Below are 19,178 nucleotides of genomic sequence, written 5' to 3' on the forward strand. Positions count from 1 at the left end.
GTTGATTGGCAGAGGTGGTGTGTGTTGGACCCGGTTAATCAGACACTGATAACCTATCCTAAAGGGGTCTTTACATGCTACGATATCGCTAGTGAGCGTACCCGCCCCCCGTCGTTTGTGCGTCACGGGCAAATCGCTGCCCGTGGCGTACAATATAGTTAGTCCCCGTCACACGGACCTACCTGCCTAGCGACATTTCTAAGAGGGCGGTTCGTGCGGCATCACAGTGACGTCACACGGCAGCCGTCCAATAGAAGTGGAGGGGCGGAGAGCAGCCGAAATAAACTGACGCCCACCTCGTTGACACAGGTAAGGTGTTATTCGTCGTTCCCGGGGTGTCACACGTAGCGATGTGTGCTGCCTCGGGAACGACTAAACCTGTGTCCACTACGACCAACGAGATTTTGAAAATGAACGACGTGTCGACGATCAACAATAAGGTGAGCATTTTTGATCGTTAACAGTCGCTCGGAGCTGTTACACACAACGACGTCGCTAACTACGCTGGATGTGCATCACGAATTCTGTGACCCCCGACGACATATCGTTAGATATGTCGTTGTGTGTAACAGGGCCTTTAGGTTAGGCCATCAATGTAAAAGTAGTGGACAATCTCTTTAATTTTTTTTTTCCTGTGACTGCACTTCCAGTAAACCAACCTAATACGATATAAATGCGGTTTGCCTGCGGATTACAATGCTACAGCTAAGTAGCAGTTTTGTGACAGATTCCCTTTAAAATAATGTAATGATGGGTAATTTTTAAATATTGATCGCTCATTATTAGGGGGTTCTTAGGTTTGCAGTTCTGTTCGTGTAGTTTGGGGTCTGACATCCTTGGCAGTATTAGCCAGTGATCTGATGCCACAGACTGGATCCCATCCTCATCATAACAGATCTGGAATGTCCTTCCATAATAACATCTCTTTTGTCCTCCTTGGCTGTGGCTCTGCTGTGATACGGCAAAGTGCAGGAGTCACTGAGGGTGAAATGTGAAAAAACATCCAATCTGGCTAATTTAATGTTGATACTTTTGCACCATAATTTTATTATTTCCATTACATTTTTTTTTATGTTTTGTGATTCTTTGCAGATTGTCCCCCAACACATTGGTGACCCCACATAAGAAGAATATGTTGGGAAATGGAAACTATGACGTTAATGTTATTATGGCCGCATTGCAGACGAAGGGCTATGAAGCGGTTTGGTGGGATAAAAGAAGGTAACCTCACCTATTTACCACTTGTACTGTACAATAGAAGCCCAGTGTAAATGATCACAACCTCCGACCCCCCCCCCCCCCCGCTAGCAAGTATTAGGGAGTATGACCTAGTTGAGGGAACAATGATTTTAGGGTTTGTCAGGGGTATATTCATACCTGACAGAAATGTATTCACACAGATGTAATCGGTGAAGTAAGACTTGCAAAGGAGTACTTGGAGTACTAAGATTAAAGGAGTCTTCCCACCAGTAAAGGTTATCCACTATGATGGGAGAAGGCAGAGCTATAAGTACAGTGCCCGTCCTGCTGCACTTGCAATTAAAACCTCAAGGATGGATTTCCCAAAAATCTCCCAATGAAATGTTAAAAGCAGGGTGTTTTTTAAACTGTATGCAAAGATGTGAAATATTGAGATGAGGTATCTTCGCTGGCTCTAACCATTGCTGTGGAGTTGGAGTCGGAACTCATATTGATGGAATCGGAGTCGGTATAAAATGGACCGACTCCGACTCCTAAAAATATATATATATATATATAAAAAGTCAACCATTCATCAAAACTGACTGTGCATGAGGCAATCCCTTTATACCCGGAAATTGTTAGAGATGTTGCCCGTGTGGTCACAGCTTTGCCTCCAACCCAAGTTAGTGTCGAGAGGTTGTTCTCTAGCCTTAAAATTTTTAGGTCAGATTTGAGGTCTTCTGTGAAGGAGGATCTGATGGAAGCAATTCTATTTCTTGCAACAAATTCATAGACTGCACAAATGTTATTTAGTAGGTTTTTGTTGAACACTGTTGTTTTTGCCACTTACATAGTTTATTACATAGTGTATATATATATATATATATCTCTCACAGTACAGACCAAACATTTGGACACACCGTCTCATCTCTAGTACAAGTCTTAAGAGGAGACTTTGTGCAGCAGGCCTTCATGGTAAATTAGCTGCTAGGAAACCACTGCTAAAGACAGGTAACAAGCAGAAGAGACTTGTTTGGGCTAAAGAACACATGGACATTAGACCAGTGGAAAAATGTGCTTTGGTCAGATGAGTCCAAATTTGAGATCTTTAGATCCAACCACCGTGTCTTTGTAGAAAAGGTGAACGGATGGACTCTACATGGCTCGTTCTCACTGTGAAGCATGGAGGAGGAGGAGGTGTGATGGTGTGGGGGTGCTTTGCTGGTGACACTGTTGGGGATTTATTAAAAATTGAAGGCATACAGAACCAGCATGCCTACCACAGCATCTTGCAGCGGCATGCTATTCCATCCGGTTTGCGCTTAGTTGGACCATCATTTATTTTTCAACATGACAATGACCCCAAACACACCTCCAGGCTGTGTAAGGGCTATTTGACGAAGGAGAGTGATGGGATGCTACGCCAGATGACCTGGTCTCCACACTCACCAGACCTGAACTGAATCGAGAAGGTTTGGGGTGAGCTGGACCGCAGAGTGAAGGCAAAAGGGCCAACAAGTGCTAAGCATCTCTGGGAACTCCTTCAAGACTGTTGGAAAACCATTTCCGGTGACTTCCTCTTGAAGCTCATCAAGAGAATGCCAAGAGTGTGCAAAGCAGTAATCAAAGCAAAAGGTTGCTACTTTAAATAACCTAGAATATAAGACATATCGTATTTTTCGCTTTATAAGACGCACCGGATTATAAGACGCACCCCAAATTTAGACATAAAAAAAGGTAAAAAAAAATGGGGTCCGTCTTATACTCCGGTGTTCTCTTACCGGAGGGGGGCAGCAGTGGTGGTGAAGCGGGGTCACAGGAGGCACAGGTTGTGCTGGCAGGCGCGGCGGGTCAGTGTCAGCGGGGTCCGTGGTTGCAGGTGCCGTGGCGTCCGTGGTTGCAGGCGCGGTGGTGGCAGGAGCCGTGGGGTCCGTGGTGGCGGCAGCGGCGGCGGGTGAGCCGTGCAGCAGGCCGGTGCAGTGAGTGTCCGCGGTCCCGGTTCAGTGGTGGGAGCGGCGGCGACTGCTCAGTGGTGGGAGCGGCGGCGACTGCTCAGTGGTGGGAGCGGCGGCGACTGCTCAGTGGTGGGAGCGGCGGCGACTGCTCAGTGGTGGGAGCGGCGGCGACTGCTCAGTGGTGGGAGCGGCGGCGACTGCTCAGTGGTGGCAGCGGCGGCGACTGCTCAGTGGTGGCAGCGGCGGCGACTGCTCAGTGGTGGCAGCGGCGGCGACTGCTCAGTGGTGGCAGCGGCGGCGACTGCTCAGTGGTGGCAGCGGCGGCGACTGCTCAGTGGTGGCAGTGGCGGCGACTGCTCAGTGGTGGAGCAGACGGATGCGGTGTTTTCCCAGTGTGTCCGCGGTCCCGATTCAAGTAATGGCGCCCGGAGCGACGTATGCGCAGATGGAGCTCTCATCCAAGAGCTCCACCGGCGCCATCATTTGAAAGTGGGACCGCGGACACCTGGTAACTTGCTGCACAGCCGCCCGCCCTGCACGCACAGAGTGGCAGCCAGCAGGCTGCCCGCCCATCCTGCGTGCAAGCCACCGGGTACCTGTGCTTGCGTGCAGTGGCAGCCGGGTACCCGTGGCTGTGTGCGGGCGGCAGACAGGTGCTGTGTGAGGGCGGCAGCCGGGTGCCGCCCGCACGGGCACCCGGCTGCCGACCCCATACAGCACCCGGCTGCCGCCCGCACACAGCCATGGGTACCCGGCTACCACTGCACGCAAGCACAGGTACCCGGCTGCCGACCCCACACAGCGCCCGGCTGCTGCCCGCACACAGCCACGGGTACCCGGCTGCCACCGCACGCAAACACAGGTACCCGGCCGCTTGCATGCAGCCACAGGCACCCGGCCGCCCGATCGCCTCAGACAGGACCCCCCCCCCGGGTACCGCTTTATAAGACGCACCCCCCATTTTCCTCCCGAATTTTTGGGAGGAAAAGTGTGTCTTATAAAGAATAAGAAGGTGTGTCCAAACTTTTGGTCTATAGTGTGTGTGTGTGTGTGTGTGTGTGTGTGTGTGTGTGTGTATAATATATATATGTGTGTATGTATATGTGTGTATAGTGTGTATAGTATGTATATGTGTGTATGTATGTATATATATATGTGTGTATGTGTATTGTGAGACTGTGACCGGGGTTATCTATGACGGCCGGTATGTCTCGCCCCGGTTGTGCTCACTCCATGATAGAAAGTAAATCCACTCTAGGGTTAATACTGTTTCCCTACAGGCTGAAGGAAGGGTTAAATGGAAACAGGAACGAGGGCAGGTGTGCCGGGTGTGAGGGAGTGAACAGAACTTCCTGAGTTCTCTGCTGGAGAGGCACATGTATATTGCTGTGGACTTTTGTGTGGACATTAAAACCGTGTGCTGTGAACCTTAATGCCTGGATCCCGTGTCTTCTGCTGCGCAGCCGACCGTGCTACCTCACAGTATACATGTATACGTGTGTGTGTGTAATATATATATATGTGTATATGTATGTGTGTGTATATGTATATGTATGTATATGTGTATACGTGTGTATGTATATATGTATATATATATATATATATATATATATATATATATATATATATATATATATATATATATATATATATATATATATATATATATATATATATATATATATTTACACACACAGACTCCACAGCCCTGGCTCTAACCCCATGGCTTTAGCTGTGGCCGTCACCAGAAGAGGAAGTGATCACGTCCTTTCCTTCAGTCACCTCCTCAGATGATGTCCTGCTGTAGTCATCTGACTGCTGCAGCCAATTGCAGGTCTGAGGAACCAGATGTCATGGTTTCCTGGAGTCATTGGAGTTGGAGACCATTAATTGCTATGTGATTTTTAATTATTCATTCAACTCTAATGCAATTTGGAAAAAAAAAAAATAAAAATTAAAGTCTTTAGCAAGTTACAGCTAGCAAATGTAAATATTTTTTCCAGGTTATTATATTTTTGCCTCTGAAAGGCTGTAGCTTTCTAGTCACGATTTGACTGTAGGATAGTGCAGGACAGGGGGCTCCTATACTGTCCCTAGGAGATGCTAGGCTACCCCTAACCTCCAGATCACCCCTGATGGTGAAGATGCCAGAGTCCCGTGACTTCCTATTCCCCTGACCAGAACTAATCGGGTTTCACCCCCTGCTCCACCCTTCTCCCAGGAAAGGAAGGGGCAGGAGTGTGATGGAAACACGGATGAGACAGACAGGGAAACAACAAAACCCAGACACACAGCAAACTCACAAGAGAAGTAAGGCAGCAACAAAGGAAAATAGGGGTTAACACCACCACTCACAGCAATGAGGTGCTACAATCCCCAGTAAGTCTGGAGTACAACACCTCACCAGACCAGTATAGAGAAGCTGTAGCTGGCATTAATGGAATTGTCCGTCTAGCATATATAGGAGGAGAGCGAAGGCTCCCCCACAGCATGTGATCAAAAAAGACTAGCAAGCAGCCCGGCAGAGATTAATGCTTGTTAGCCTGCCTATGAACTACATGTCTGCCTATGAACCAGAGTCATCCTGCGCTGATCAGACATCAGAGAAGTTAACCGGTAGAGTGCCGGAATCTGTAGTCTCCACAGATCCTGACGACGCCATGACAGTTGGTGATGTTTGTAAAAATCTAATGGTGACATTACTACACTGCTTCTATGGGTTGTTTTGCTATTTTAAGTAGTCTAACCACTACTATTACACAATTTTATTTCTTCTCATACTCCTCATCAGTTGTAAGGCACATTTACTATTACTTTCTTATGTAGTAATATGGCAGAAATTCTTAATTGCTATACAATTTTCAACCAGTAGCTATTGAAATGGCTCAAAACATTTATTATACCAAGAGTATTTCCAAATTTAGCAGAAATTGCCATTTTACTTAATTATTCATCCCCTTCATGACCAGTGTGTTTAGTAAAGTGTACAACCCTTTTGGCTGTTTTGACCTGCTGTAGATGTGATGCATGTGCAGACACCAGCTTCAGGTCCCTTAGGAGTCTTAGCACATTCCTCCCTTTTTACTAATGTTTTTGGGATTGCATGAGACAATTTCAAAGCCAATCAAAGATTTTCCATCTAGATCAAATCAGGGGACAGTGACGGCTACTGCAGAATATTCCCGGACTTCCTAAACCAAGCTATTGACTTAGAAGTTTGCTTGAGTTTACTGTCCTGTTGGACTATCCAATGACATTCAAGCTTAAGCTTCTTTACAGAACCCATCACATTTTTTCCTACTTGATTTCTTTAATTTTGCCCTTCACATACTGCAGATTTCCAATGCCATAGAAGGCAAAATAGCCCTAGAGCATCACCGAACCACCGCCATGCTTCGCTTTAGGCAGGGTGTTTTTTGTTTTCAGTGTTTTGCAAAATGTTTCCTTCTCCAGACATGGCATTAATCCATAGACCCGAAAAGATTTTGATTGCTCCACAGAACAGAATCCCGAAACTTAGATGGCTTATTTATATGATGAGCTTATTAGAGCCGACTTCTTGGACATTGGTCATGAAGACCATCAAGGTTTAGTACGCGACTTACTGTACAAACTTTAACCTCAGTGCCTTCGGCCACCTAATCTTACTGCAGGACTTTTGCCATCACTTGAGAGTTTTGACCACCAGCCTTCTTAGAAAACTGTTGCCAGTCAGGGTCTGAAGTAAGATTTGTGGCATAACGCATGCTGCAGCTCATCATGAATTTGACGCCACACCCTTGTCCCACCCCAGCTTTGCCTACCATGTCAAAATGAGTTTCTTCAAAACTTTGTGACTCTTCAAAGCTTTTTACACAGGAATACTGGCATAATTGCTTTGATGAATCTGGCCCATTGTGTTTAAACTTGGAGAAACTTGATTTATATTGGTTGTGTGGAGTTATTTCAAGGGAACCTGTCATATCTCTATAGTAACCTGCAGATGTGGGGTTAATTTGCAGGTTAATAGTGTTCTATAGCTGCCAATCACTGTATTGAAAGATTGGCTACTGGGAGGAAATAAACTTTATTCAGCACCCGGAGGCTGCAGGGAGGAATAAAGTTAATTTTCTCCCAGTAGCTATGCTTTCAGATTAACCTCATATCTGCATTTTAATAGCATTTGAGGACATGACAGGTTTCATTACAATTGTTTTTGTTTTCTTTATTGAAAGAAGCAGGAAGTTTGTACGTTTTGCTAAAAAATTAAATTTTCAGTGGGAGTTGAATAATGTTAATCAGAAATTAGTTGTAATTATGCATTTGACCAGAATTTATGTAAAATGGGCATCAAAAGATCACCTTTATGCAGAAAGTGTATATATTATATTATATTATATTTTTCTTTTAATATTTGTTTACTGTCTCTTTTGTTTGGTTGCATGGTAATTGAACCATTATCTGAAGCGCTTGAAACTGATTGGACTTTGTCAGACGGTGTTTTCAGGAGGCATAAATGGCTCTGTAGAGCGTTAATGTTATATGGGGAATACAAGTATTTACTAAAACATGTATTGCAGGAGCACTGGAGGGTTCCAGGGACACCTTGTGCCTTAACATTAGTATAAACTAGAAGTCTGTCAATTGCCACTTTTATCCCATGCTGTTTTGGGTCCTAAAATTTTATTTTTTTTTTTTTTCTATTTGTGACCAAATAGGGTTTTTTTTGTTTTTTAAATAGAACCTTTTAGGTCCAATATGCACCTAGAACCACAAGCAGTTCTGGGTGCATATTGCTAATCCAATGCATATTTCTAAAGATCTTTTATCAAATGCTAATGAGCGAGGGGACTAGTCCCCTGGGCGTTAGTTCCCCTGACTAGTCGGCTCCATTAGCATGTTATTACTCCCCTGTGGGTCCCTGTGGGTGTGCTAACATGCTAATTAATGCGCAGCGTCAGAGGATGATCTCACTGCCGCCATCGCGTCCGACTTTGGATTTCGGTTCAGTGCGCATGACCCCGGAGTTTGGGTCATGCGCACTGCTTCAGTATGAAGCCAGGACGCGTACACCCGGCTTCATAGTGTGCATGACCCAAACTTTGGGGTCATGCGCACTGAGCCGAAATCAAGTGTCTGACTCGATGACGGCGGAGAGGTGAGTGAGATCATCCTGTGACCCTGAGCATTCATTAGCATGATGGCACACCCACAGGGGCCTACTAACATGCTAATGGAGCCGAATAGTCAGGGGAATGAACGCCCAGGGGACTAGTCCCTGCGCTCATTAGCATATGATTAAAGATCTTTACAAACACTTTTTCTAAAGATCCCTTTATCTATGTTCGTGTATACAGGGACAGTTAGGCAGGGATTAGTAATATGCACCCACAACTGCTCGTGGTTCTGGGTGCATATTGCACCTGACAGGTTCCCTTTAATTACATGGTAGAATCACTACATCTGATGTGATGGATTCTTACAACACCCAAACACACTAGACTATCAGCTGATCCCCAGGTATCATCATGTACAGGCTAGGTTAGGCTATATAGGGACCTTTATAGTGACCTATGATAAGTCATTGTCTTTTATTTCCTAAAGCAGTACTGTAGATGGTAAAATGGATTTCCCTTATTTCCCTGTACTGTCTTTGGTTTCGTACTATGACTCATTGTGAAAGTGTTTATGGTGGAATTTACAAACCTGAATCGGAGCAGGACTCGCCTTAGTAGGCTGACCACTTAAGGAAATTCTGTAAAAGAAAACAGCTATTACTCCATCTCGTTGCAGATATGACATGATCAGATATGCGGTAATTGTTTTTTTTTTTTGTTTTTTTTTTTTTACTAATCTTGTTTCTTCCTCTTTCTGTAGGGATGTTGGCTTGATTTCACTCTCTAACGTTACTGGATTCATTATGAATCTTCCATCCAGTCTCTCCTGGGGACCCCTGAAGCTGCCACTTAAGAGGCAGCACTGGATATGTGTACGTGAGGTCAGTGGCACTTATTTCAACCTAGACTCCAAATTAAAGAGGCCTGTGAGGATTGGAAATGACGATGACCTAAGGTAAGCTGGATAATTAACTGTAAAGCCATGAATTCCTGGCAGAATCTGCACGTTTTTTTCCTGTCCACAAAGGATGTCTATAGGTCTACCTTCACACGTGGCATTAACACTGCAGACATTCCGAAGCAGGATGCTGCAACAGTAATGGCATTTACTGCTGCGGATACCTATGCAAAGGAGGAGCGGGGATGTCACACATTGCTCTCTTCACATTCCAAGTTAAATTTGGACCTAAATCCACAGTTCTGAGCTTGTTAGTTTATACAGCAGATACAGCGAGTGAAATAAGTATTGAACACATCACCATTTTTTTTTAAGTAAATATCTTTCTAAAGTTACAATTCACATTAATTTCTCACCAGATGTCAGTAACAAGCCATACACACAGGCAAATAAATCAAACCATAGATGTTTATAAATTTAGTGATGTGTAATAATGAGAAATGACGCAAGGAAAAGTATTGAAAACACTTACTGAAATTTATTTAATACTGTATACAAAAGCCTTTGTATGTGATGACCGTTTCAAGACAACTTCTGTATGGAGAAACTATATGCATTATTGCCAAGGTGTGATTTTGGACCATTCTTCCACACAAACACTTTTCAAATCCTTAAGGTTCTGTGGGCTCCTTCTATGAACTTTAGTTCCTTCCATAAGTTTTCTATTGGGTTTAGGTCAGGTGATTGGCTGAATCATTCTAGAAGCTTTGTTTTCTTTCTTTGAAACTAATTGATCCCAAACACACAGCCAAGGAAATTGTCATTGTCTTGCCAAAAGGTTCACCCTCATCTCATCTTTATCATCCTGGTAGATGGCAGCAGATTTTTATCAAGAATCTTTCAGTACATTTCTCCATTCATCCTTCCTTCAATTATATGAAGTTTGCCTGTGCTGTATGCTGAAAACCAGCCCCACACCATGATGTTCCCACCTCCAAACGTCACTGTTGGTGTTTGGGTTTAGGGTCCTTTTACACTTGAGTTGTGCGGCATTCGTTGCAATCCGCCGCCTTCAGGAATTACGGTAACTGTTGCAGGAAGCCATTTATTCCTCATAGGCTTCTATTAAAGGCAGATTGCAACAGATGGTCTTGCGTTGCATCCGCCCCGCTGCGCATCAGTTCTTTTGTCAGTGACTGTCGGGCGGAAGGAACGCTGAATGTAGCAGGGGTTTTTTTTTGTTGTTGCTGTCAAAAAACGCTCTCCGCAGGATTAAGTTGGGATCCGTTAAGAGGCATAATGAATGTCTATGGTGCTGGATTCCGTCGCCATGCATTTGGCGATGTATTCCAGTGCAGGATTACGTCGAGTTCTAATGAGCATGCTCAGCATGTCCAGCAGAACGTTCTAAATAGTTTAAAATCTCTCGGTCTCTCTCGGTCTGTCTCTGTCTCATACTCACCGATCAGACATGGCGCTGCATGGCTGTCACACTGCCCTGGTGGCTTTTCCTCTTTTAAAAATGCCGGCCGCTCATTATTCCATCTCGTATTCCCTGCTTTCCCCACCTACCGGCGCCTAGGATTGGTTGCAGTCACAGACGCCCCCACGCTGAGTGACAGCTGTCTCACTGTAACAAATCACAGCCGCTGGTGGGCGGGTATATATCGTGCAGTAAAATAAATAATTAACAAACGACATGTGGTCCCCCCTGCCCCCAATTTTGATTCCGGTCAAGGTAAAGCCACTCGCCTGAAGGCTGGTATTCTCAGGATGGGGAGCTCCACGTTATGTGGAGCCCCCCAGCCTAACAATATCAGCCAGCAGCCGCCCGGAATTGCCGCATGCATTAGATGCAACAGTCCCGGAACTCTACCCGGCTCATCCCGAATTGCCCTGGTGCGGTGGCAATCAGTGGCAACTATGGGCTGCCATTAACTTCTTATTACCCTAAGTCCTAGGTTAATCATGGCAGGCGTCTATGAAACACCCCCAATGATTAACCTTTAAGTGAAAATAAACACACATACACCTGAAAAAAATACTTTATTTGAAATAAAAGACAAAAAAACACCCTCTTTCACCACTTTATTAATCCCCAAATACCCCCAAGGTCCAACATAATCCACACGAGGTCCCACAACACTTTTAGCTCTGCTACATGAAGCTGACGGAGAGCAGCGGTGTTCTATGGCCGTTTCTGTCAGCTCCACGCAGCAACTGAAGTGAATCTCTCTAGTCAGCGGGGATGTCACTGAGGTAGTGCCTGCGTGTGTGCAGTGATGATGGGCGTGGTAGTGCTGGGTGTGTGCGTTGGTGATAAGGCCGGTAATGCTTGCGTGTGTGTGGTGATGATGGGTGCGGTAGTATCTGGGTGTGTGCGGTGATGATGGGGGCGGTAGTGCCTACGTGCGTATGGTGATGTTGGGGCGGTAGTGCCGGTGTTTGCGGTGATTATGAGCGCTCTCTCTGCTAAAGAAAACTAACGCAACGTGTTATTTCACAGGAATCCGTTGCCTTTATATCACACTATTTACAACGCATCCATCACATAACGCATTGTTATGGATGCCAAACGACGCAAGTGTCAAAGTACCCTTCTATTAAGGGCCTTTTGACCTCAGTTGCCCAGACACCATACAACATAATGAGCTGAGGACACTGTCGGCAAACAACGCTCATGGTGTTCTAGATAGAGAGGGCAACCCTGTTTGTCCAGCACATACAGGGCACAGATAGCAGCACACAGGGAGGGGGGCAGGGGGCTCATCACACTGTACCCGCCAGCAGGGCAGCAACATGCAGTGGCTGACTTGCATGTCAACAATGTCCTGCCCCTGTTGACATGAAATGACCGGAAATAGCAAAATCACAGTAGGAGCAGTCACATGAACACTCTGAGCCTGGGGAGAGGGGCTCACAGCAGGGCAGGTAAGTGGTCTATCTGCTTACCTGCCCCAATGTAGCCTCATAGTGAAATAATAAAAAAAAAAGGCAAAATAAGCCGGATAACCCCTTTTTAATTGTATGTTCATGTTATGTCTTTTATTTCGAGGGCTTTCAATTTAAGCCCTGAAAAAACATGGTTCAGAAATCTCCCACATGGCCAATGACTTTGAGGCAGACAGTTGCTTTGTGCTCGCTCTGGCCTACGTTTCAGCAGTGTTGCTATCTCATCGGTATGTTTCAAAAAGAGGAGAACAAGAAGAATATATATGAATATAAACTAAAAGGCAGTAATCAATTTACTTATATTTTGATTTTATATTTTGCAGTTTGCTAATAAAATAAGTAAATTGATTACTGCCTTTTAGTTTATATTCATATATATTCTTCTTCTTCTCTTTTTGAAACATACCGATGAGATGGCAACACTGCTGAAACGTAGGCCAGAGCGAGCACAAAGCAACTGTCTGCCTCAAAGTCATTGGCCATGTGGGAGGTGTCTGAACCATGTTTTTCAGGGCTTCAATTGAAAGCCATCGAAATAAAAAACATAACATGAACATACAATTAAAGGGGTTATCCGGCTTATTTTGCCTTTTTTTATGTTCATGTTATGTTTTTTATTTCGAGGGCTTTCAATTGAAGCCCTGAAAAAACATGATTCCGAAATCTCCCACATGGCCAATAACTTTGAGGCAGAAAGTTGCTTTGTGCTCGCTCTGGCCTACGTTTCAGCAGTGTTGCTATCTCATCGGTATGTTTCAAAAAGAGGAGAACAAGAAGAATATATATGAATATAAACTAAAAGGCAGTAATCCATTTACTTATTTTATTAGCAAACTGCAAAATATAAAATCAAAATATAAGTAAATTGATTACTGCCTTTTAGTTTATATTCATATATATTCTTCTTGTTCTCCTCTTTTTGATATGTTATTTGAAGAATGTACCCACACCCGGGGATCACTAATTTAGTGCACCCCCAGTGTTCAATTGTATAGTATGGCCTCTCTGTGGTTAATGTGCTCATCAGTATGTTGTAAGAAAAAGGCCCTGATTCCAACAATGTATCACTTAGTGTACTGGGTGCAGCAGTTGGGACAGAGTTTTTAGATTTATTATGCAGCAGAGCTAACCTGTCCACACCAGGCTCACTGTATAATGTCTATAGACAGTGAGCTGCTAATCACAGGAGAGGGCGCCAGACTAGTGCTTACATGCTGCTGTAGTCCCAGCAATAAGGTAGCAGTGATGAAACAAACAACCTTTGCACAGAGCTTGATAAGAGAGACATCACTGAATTTTGTGATTTAACCCCTACAGCATGCTGTCCTCAGATTACATAGCAAATACCTGCTAATACATTCCCTTTTAATGATGTTTTCTTCATTTAATATAGAAAAAATTCTTTGGGATTATAATTGGATTATATTGCTCTGTTCTGATACTTAGATGCATCTGAATAACATACCTTGATATAAAAAAAGTATCTGTGGCTATTGTGCTTTATAAATGTGCTCTATTAATTTGACCCAGTCATGTCCAAAAATAAAGCTCATAACACTTTTATATTTTGTATTTTGCTGGAGTATGGATGGATATACGTCTACAAACAAGCTGGCACATTGTAAAGCTCTACGCAATATGTTGGCACTATAGAAATAAAGATTATTATTTTATTGCTGAATTGTTTTACTAATTTTACTGATTTTCTCTTGGCAGACATTTTTTACATCAGCAACTAAGGGGCAAAAACTGCGAGCTGCTGCTGGTGGTGCCGGAGGAGGTTGAGGTTCATCAGCGTTGGAGGACTGATCTGTAAACATCCTTGAACTTCATTTTTTTTTATCATTGTTGTTATTAATATTTCGATCTCATTCACTACAGTTTTATTATTTGTTGTTGACAATCTCTGTTAACGGTGGAGCTCAGACTCCTCCAAGTAAAAACAAAATCGGATGAAGTGGAGCCTTTGGGCATTTTCCTTTTTGTATCTGACTGTGCAATATCCAGCAGTAACCTGAAGGTTACATTCACTTGTCTGTATGGATGCCGGAAGAGGCTCTGGTTCATTTTCAGTATTTTCTAATAAGAGTGCAATGGAAACCATGTGGCATAAGTCAATATATGCGATGAAGACGCCCACGCACACCAGTTCTTATGGAAGCTATACAGTGCAATCTTCATTTTTTTTTTTTTCCCCCCAACATTGTGGATTTATGCTGTACATTTTACAGGGCAACTGCGTGCTATCAGATTTTAGCAACTGGCCCACCAGTAAAAATATATTTTTCAATCTATGTACCATCTTATATGACATTATAAGAAACTGAGCCAACCTATTGTATGCACGATATCTAGACGCCTAAGCTGTTGTTCTCAACTATTAAGTGCTCTTTTTTTTTTTAAGAAATCTGAAAATACGGACATGATTTGGTGAGTGGAAATAGCACAGCCCCATATATGCAGACATTACCCACGTGTCCGGACAGAATTAATGGTGCAATCAGGGGAGTTTACATGTGCAGCCAAAATATGGCCTGTTTCAGATACTTGAACACGTCTAGGAGCATCCTCCTAGAATTATATGCAGTGATGGAGGATGTCTGTTTACAGGTCTGTTTACACCAATTACCTGTTCCACAATAGCTGCTTACTAATCAATGGCAGTATTGCAGTGAGGGGGTATAAGAGGAGGGGATACATGGAACATGGTGTTCTCCATTCTGTCTTTGTACAGTTGCTGCACCAAGAAACACTTCTTGCTTTTGCTTGCACCATGACTTGCCATCCTCATCACTTGTGATGTGGAACGCTGCCTATTTATTTGACATATCTGTGTATTATTTCATATGTAGGTAATTCTGCCTAAGTGTTACATATCCAAGCCTTGGCACAAGGAACAGCTGGATTTTTGTCCACAAAATGAGATTTTGACCAAAGTGAGTGCTGTTACAAGAAAACGACTTTCATCTTTAGCCCACCTTGATAAATCCGTGCGTCATGGTCCGAGCATGGACACCGATGCCTGGACTGCTCTCAGGTCTTCTCACCCAAAATTGGAGAATGACCACAGCAATTCGGTTGTGGTCCTCAGTACGATCTAATCCCTTGGTATGGTGTGAAAGAGAGACTTGGCACTCAGATTGCTGAACGAAAGCTGTGATTTTTTTTTTTTTTTTTTTTTTTTTTTAAATCCTCACAAAGTGAATTCCTCAAAGTGAATAAAGCACAGACGTTTTGGTCCTAATTCCTTGGACCTCATCAATGTGCATGCTGGAGTTCACTTGCGGCTTACTTTCATAGACTCTTATGGGGAGACTGCAGATTTCAAAATAACAAAAATCACAGCTTTTGTTCAGCAATCTGAGTGCCAACTCTTTCACATTCTCACCCTAAATTGATATATATGAAGCTGTCACGTTTGGGTCAGAAGACCTACAAACAGTTCATACGTCACAGTCTGAACTCGGATGGACCGCGACACACTGATGAATGAAGGCAGCATTGGAGCCAGTATTTTGTAAGGGAAGGCAGCCTAAGGCTAGGTTCACACACTGCGTCTTTTTGACGCTGCGTTTTTGTGCGTTTTTGGCTGCTAAAAACGCACAAAAACGCACCTGCGTCGAAAAAACGCATAAAAAAACGAATGCGTTTTTGGCTGCGTTTTTGATCTCTGCGTTTTGCTGCATTTTTCAAATGCATTGCATGGGCGGAAAACGCAGAAAAACACAGGAAAGAACTGACGTCCATTTTTTTTTTTTTAACTCAAAAACGCAGGTAAGAAAAACAGATGTGTGCAGACAGCAAAAATGAAAACTCATAGACTTTGCTGGGGAAGCAAAGTCCTGCAGTTTTGAGGCCAAAAACGCGCCCGAAACGCCGCGAAAAACGCACTGTGCGCACATAGCCTAATTTACCAACCTTACCCACAGAGTATGCATATACTGGTAACCATATCTAATGTTTTTCCAGTGCATATAAAATTAAGAATGGTGACTTTGCGTATTGGCCAAAATGTTCTGTCCATGGTGTAGGTGATTAATTGCGGAGTCCCAGCACCCAGACATTTAACGCTTCATTCAAACCCAATCCCAGTACTCGGCTGTTTATGTAGATCCTATAGACTTATTGGAATATTTTCAACGTAGCCCTTTTCAGTGTCCTCCCATGGTGGTCAAGGAGGCAAGGGGACATGACTCCAGTGATGGTGCCCCAGTAATCAGGCCTTGATCACCTATCCTGGGATTAGATTGTAAATTATTGGACAACACTCCTAATATATCTATTTTGTGTATGCAGTTTCTTTGCAAACTTAAGTCTCTTTGGTTACACACTGCAAACCCAATTGTTAGTCTGATCCTTCCGTCTTTCTGTCTGATCCCCCGCTCCTGGCTGTAGGTTGGCAAGTAGAGGGGCAGAGGCAGTGGAGCAACATGTGACGGCAATAACCGGTAACACAAATTATTGGTTTATGGCCTAAACACAGAGGTGTATGGGTCTGCAGAGGAGCCATATCAGGATGACATTTTTTTAATCAAGACTATTTGTAAAGTCGCTTTTCTGATTAATTGGGGCAGTAGCAAACAAAGAAAAGTTACAAGTCTGCAAAGTCAAGGAAACGTGATTAAGCAGAGTCATAATCTGTGTTAGTGTACGCTCACACGAGCGTGAAAAACTGACGAGTGCAATGCAAGAAAATCTCGCATTGCACTCTGAGAAATGTTAGTCAATGAGGGAGAGCAGTTGGCAGCTTTTCTCGCATTCAGAGTCTGGATGAGAGAAAAGTCGCCACATGCTGCGATTTTCTGCTAGAGCCATATCGCACCCATTCAAGTGAATGGGTGCGAGAGAAACAACGGACTGCACTCAAATGTTATCCCAGTGCAGTGCGATATACGCACAGGCTGACTATGGAGGAGATGGGGGGATTAACCCCTCCCTCCCTCTCCTCCGCAGTGCCCACTCTCCGCTTCAAAGTTGCATGACACTCTTCTCACGCTCGCAGCAGAGCCTGAGTCGGGGGTCATTAACATATCTCATCCGATGCTCTAGCATCGGATGCCATACGCTAATGTGACTACAGCCTTAAAGGGGATTTCCACTACTTTTATATTGATAGCTTATCCTTAGGATAGGTCATCAATGTCTGATCGGCCGGGGTCTGATACCCCACACCTTTACCAATGAGCAGATTTTGGTCCCGGCGGCGGCAGCCGGAAATGCTCAGTTCCGGAGCTACTCCGCCTTCTCATAGTGGCCGCGGCACTGCACATCTGCCTCTTATTGACTAGAATGGGAAGGGGATGTGCAGTACCCAGCCACGGCCACTATCAGAAGACGGAGCAGGTCCGGAACTGAGCATTTCTAGCTGCTGCTGAGACTGAGAACAGCTGATCGGCGGGTGTACAGGGTGCCAGACATTGATGACCTGTCCTAAGGATAGGCTATCAATGTAAAAGTAGTGGACAACCCCTTTTTAATAACTGATGCTGTATGAACATCACTTTTTGGAGAAGGGAAATGCTGTCAGCACTAAATATTCTGCCTCTTAAAACAAATGTAGGTGTCTTAAGTTAGTTACAATGAGTTAAAGGGGCCTCGTCTCCAAGTCAAGTGTCCAGTTTTTTATTTTATTTTATTCCTGCTGCTCCTCTGAGTATATTGCACTTTTTCTTTAGTGTTGCTACTTTTTTTGATCTTTACTAATGGGGTGGAGCTCACCGGGTAAATATGCAGAGCAGCCTGAAGACACGCCCACAGAGAACCCTGTGAGACACGCCTCCTTAGTAAGGATTACATGTATAAAATAGCGCTAAAGAAAAAAGGCCCAGATCTCCGGAACCGTGTGGAGGATTTTAAAAAAAAAAACAAAAAAAAAAAAACAAACAAACCATATTTAGGGGATCAGTGGGTATTAAATAAGAGAAGAACTGGACACATTTTTAAATCTTTGAACAGGTCCCCTTTAAATCATCAGTTTTCCTATATTGTTTTACATTGTCTAGCCGCACACCAGTTCTTGCAAAAGCTGATAAAATGTTATTCTTATTGGTTAGTTTATTAGATGTTGTTAGCACACACAATTAAAAAAAAAATTCCTTCAGTGCTGCAAATAAAACCAAGGAATAGGTTTTAGGCAGAAACGTTTTCTAAATGAATTGGGACTAGTTTAATGTGATCTTGAAGTCCGGGCCGTGGTTACAGAGCGTCTCAGCTGCAAGGTCTCTGTCACCAATGCTTTTCAATTGGGGATAGCGGTATGTATAGAGTTACTATTCATTGGTTGTTGTTTTTTCTTTGTTATACAATGGTTTTTGTATGCTTCATTTCTGTTCTATCTCAGGTTGTAATAAACTTCGCTAGCAGCTGTGTACTACAGGCTGCCAGGTATCTTGCTATGTTTTCTGGTTTTGTTTTATCATTGCAGGAACTGGTGTGTTAATTGAGTACTGCCCAATTTATCTGTACAACTAACCCCCCCCCCCCCACCTCAACAAAAAAAAAAAGTACAAAATCCTCTTAACTGGCTTAGGCCGGAGCTCCATAGCCATTTCTGCAATGTGATTATTACATTTTGGAATTTTGAAAAGGTGCGTTTTCGCCACTAATATGATATCTGCCATGATTGCAAAGCATAATATTCACAAATCAAAATATTCCCATGAAGGCTAGGCCTTAATGGTAAATGGTTTACAGCTTACAGCTTGTTTGGTCTAGACTGGAAATGTTGGACTTCACTAACAAAAAAAATGTTTTTCCTTCAATAAAAGTCTAAAAAATGGAGCTCAGAAAATGTAAAATTGACGAACTTTTTTATGCTATTTTCTGTGCTATTTGTTTACAGAGAAAATGTATTTTGTTATCCAAATATAAAATAAAGTAAGAACATGACCTTGGTGTGGTGTTTTTTGTTTCCTTTATTTTTCCTCCTTTTTAATTTATTCTTTAAGCTCTGTTCACACCATTACTGCTTTTCAAAATGTCAAGTCATGATTTGTCCCTTCTGAGCCCTGCTGTGGGCTCAAACAGTAGTCCAACTACTCATGGGGTATCCATACCATTGGACAAAATCGTTTAATACATTTTGGGGTCTATTTT

At 43.5% G+C, this 19,178-nt stretch overlaps 1 protein-coding gene across 1 annotated transcript in view; it reads left to right on the forward strand.

The window, feature by feature from the left end:
* The window catches only part of JOSD1 (Josephin domain containing 1), a 34,624-nt gene extending 15,653 nt beyond the window's left edge, over positions 1-18,971 (forward strand). Inside the window, exons 3-5 of the mRNA XM_075321881.1 lie at positions 1,093-1,221; positions 8,994-9,188; positions 13,800-18,971. Coding sequence (XP_075177996.1) covers positions 1,093-1,221; positions 8,994-9,188; positions 13,800-13,899 — 424 coding nt within the window. The 3' untranslated portion in view covers positions 13,900-18,971. The remainder of the gene's footprint in view (positions 1-1,092; positions 1,222-8,993; positions 9,189-13,799) is intronic.
* Positions 18,972-19,178: the final 207 nt, after the last annotated feature.

This window comes from Anomaloglossus baeobatrachus, chromosome 8, assembly GCF_048569485.1.
Source record: "Anomaloglossus baeobatrachus isolate aAnoBae1 chromosome 8, aAnoBae1.hap1, whole genome shotgun sequence".
Taxonomy (NCBI): domain Eukaryota; kingdom Metazoa; phylum Chordata; class Amphibia; order Anura; family Aromobatidae; genus Anomaloglossus; species Anomaloglossus baeobatrachus.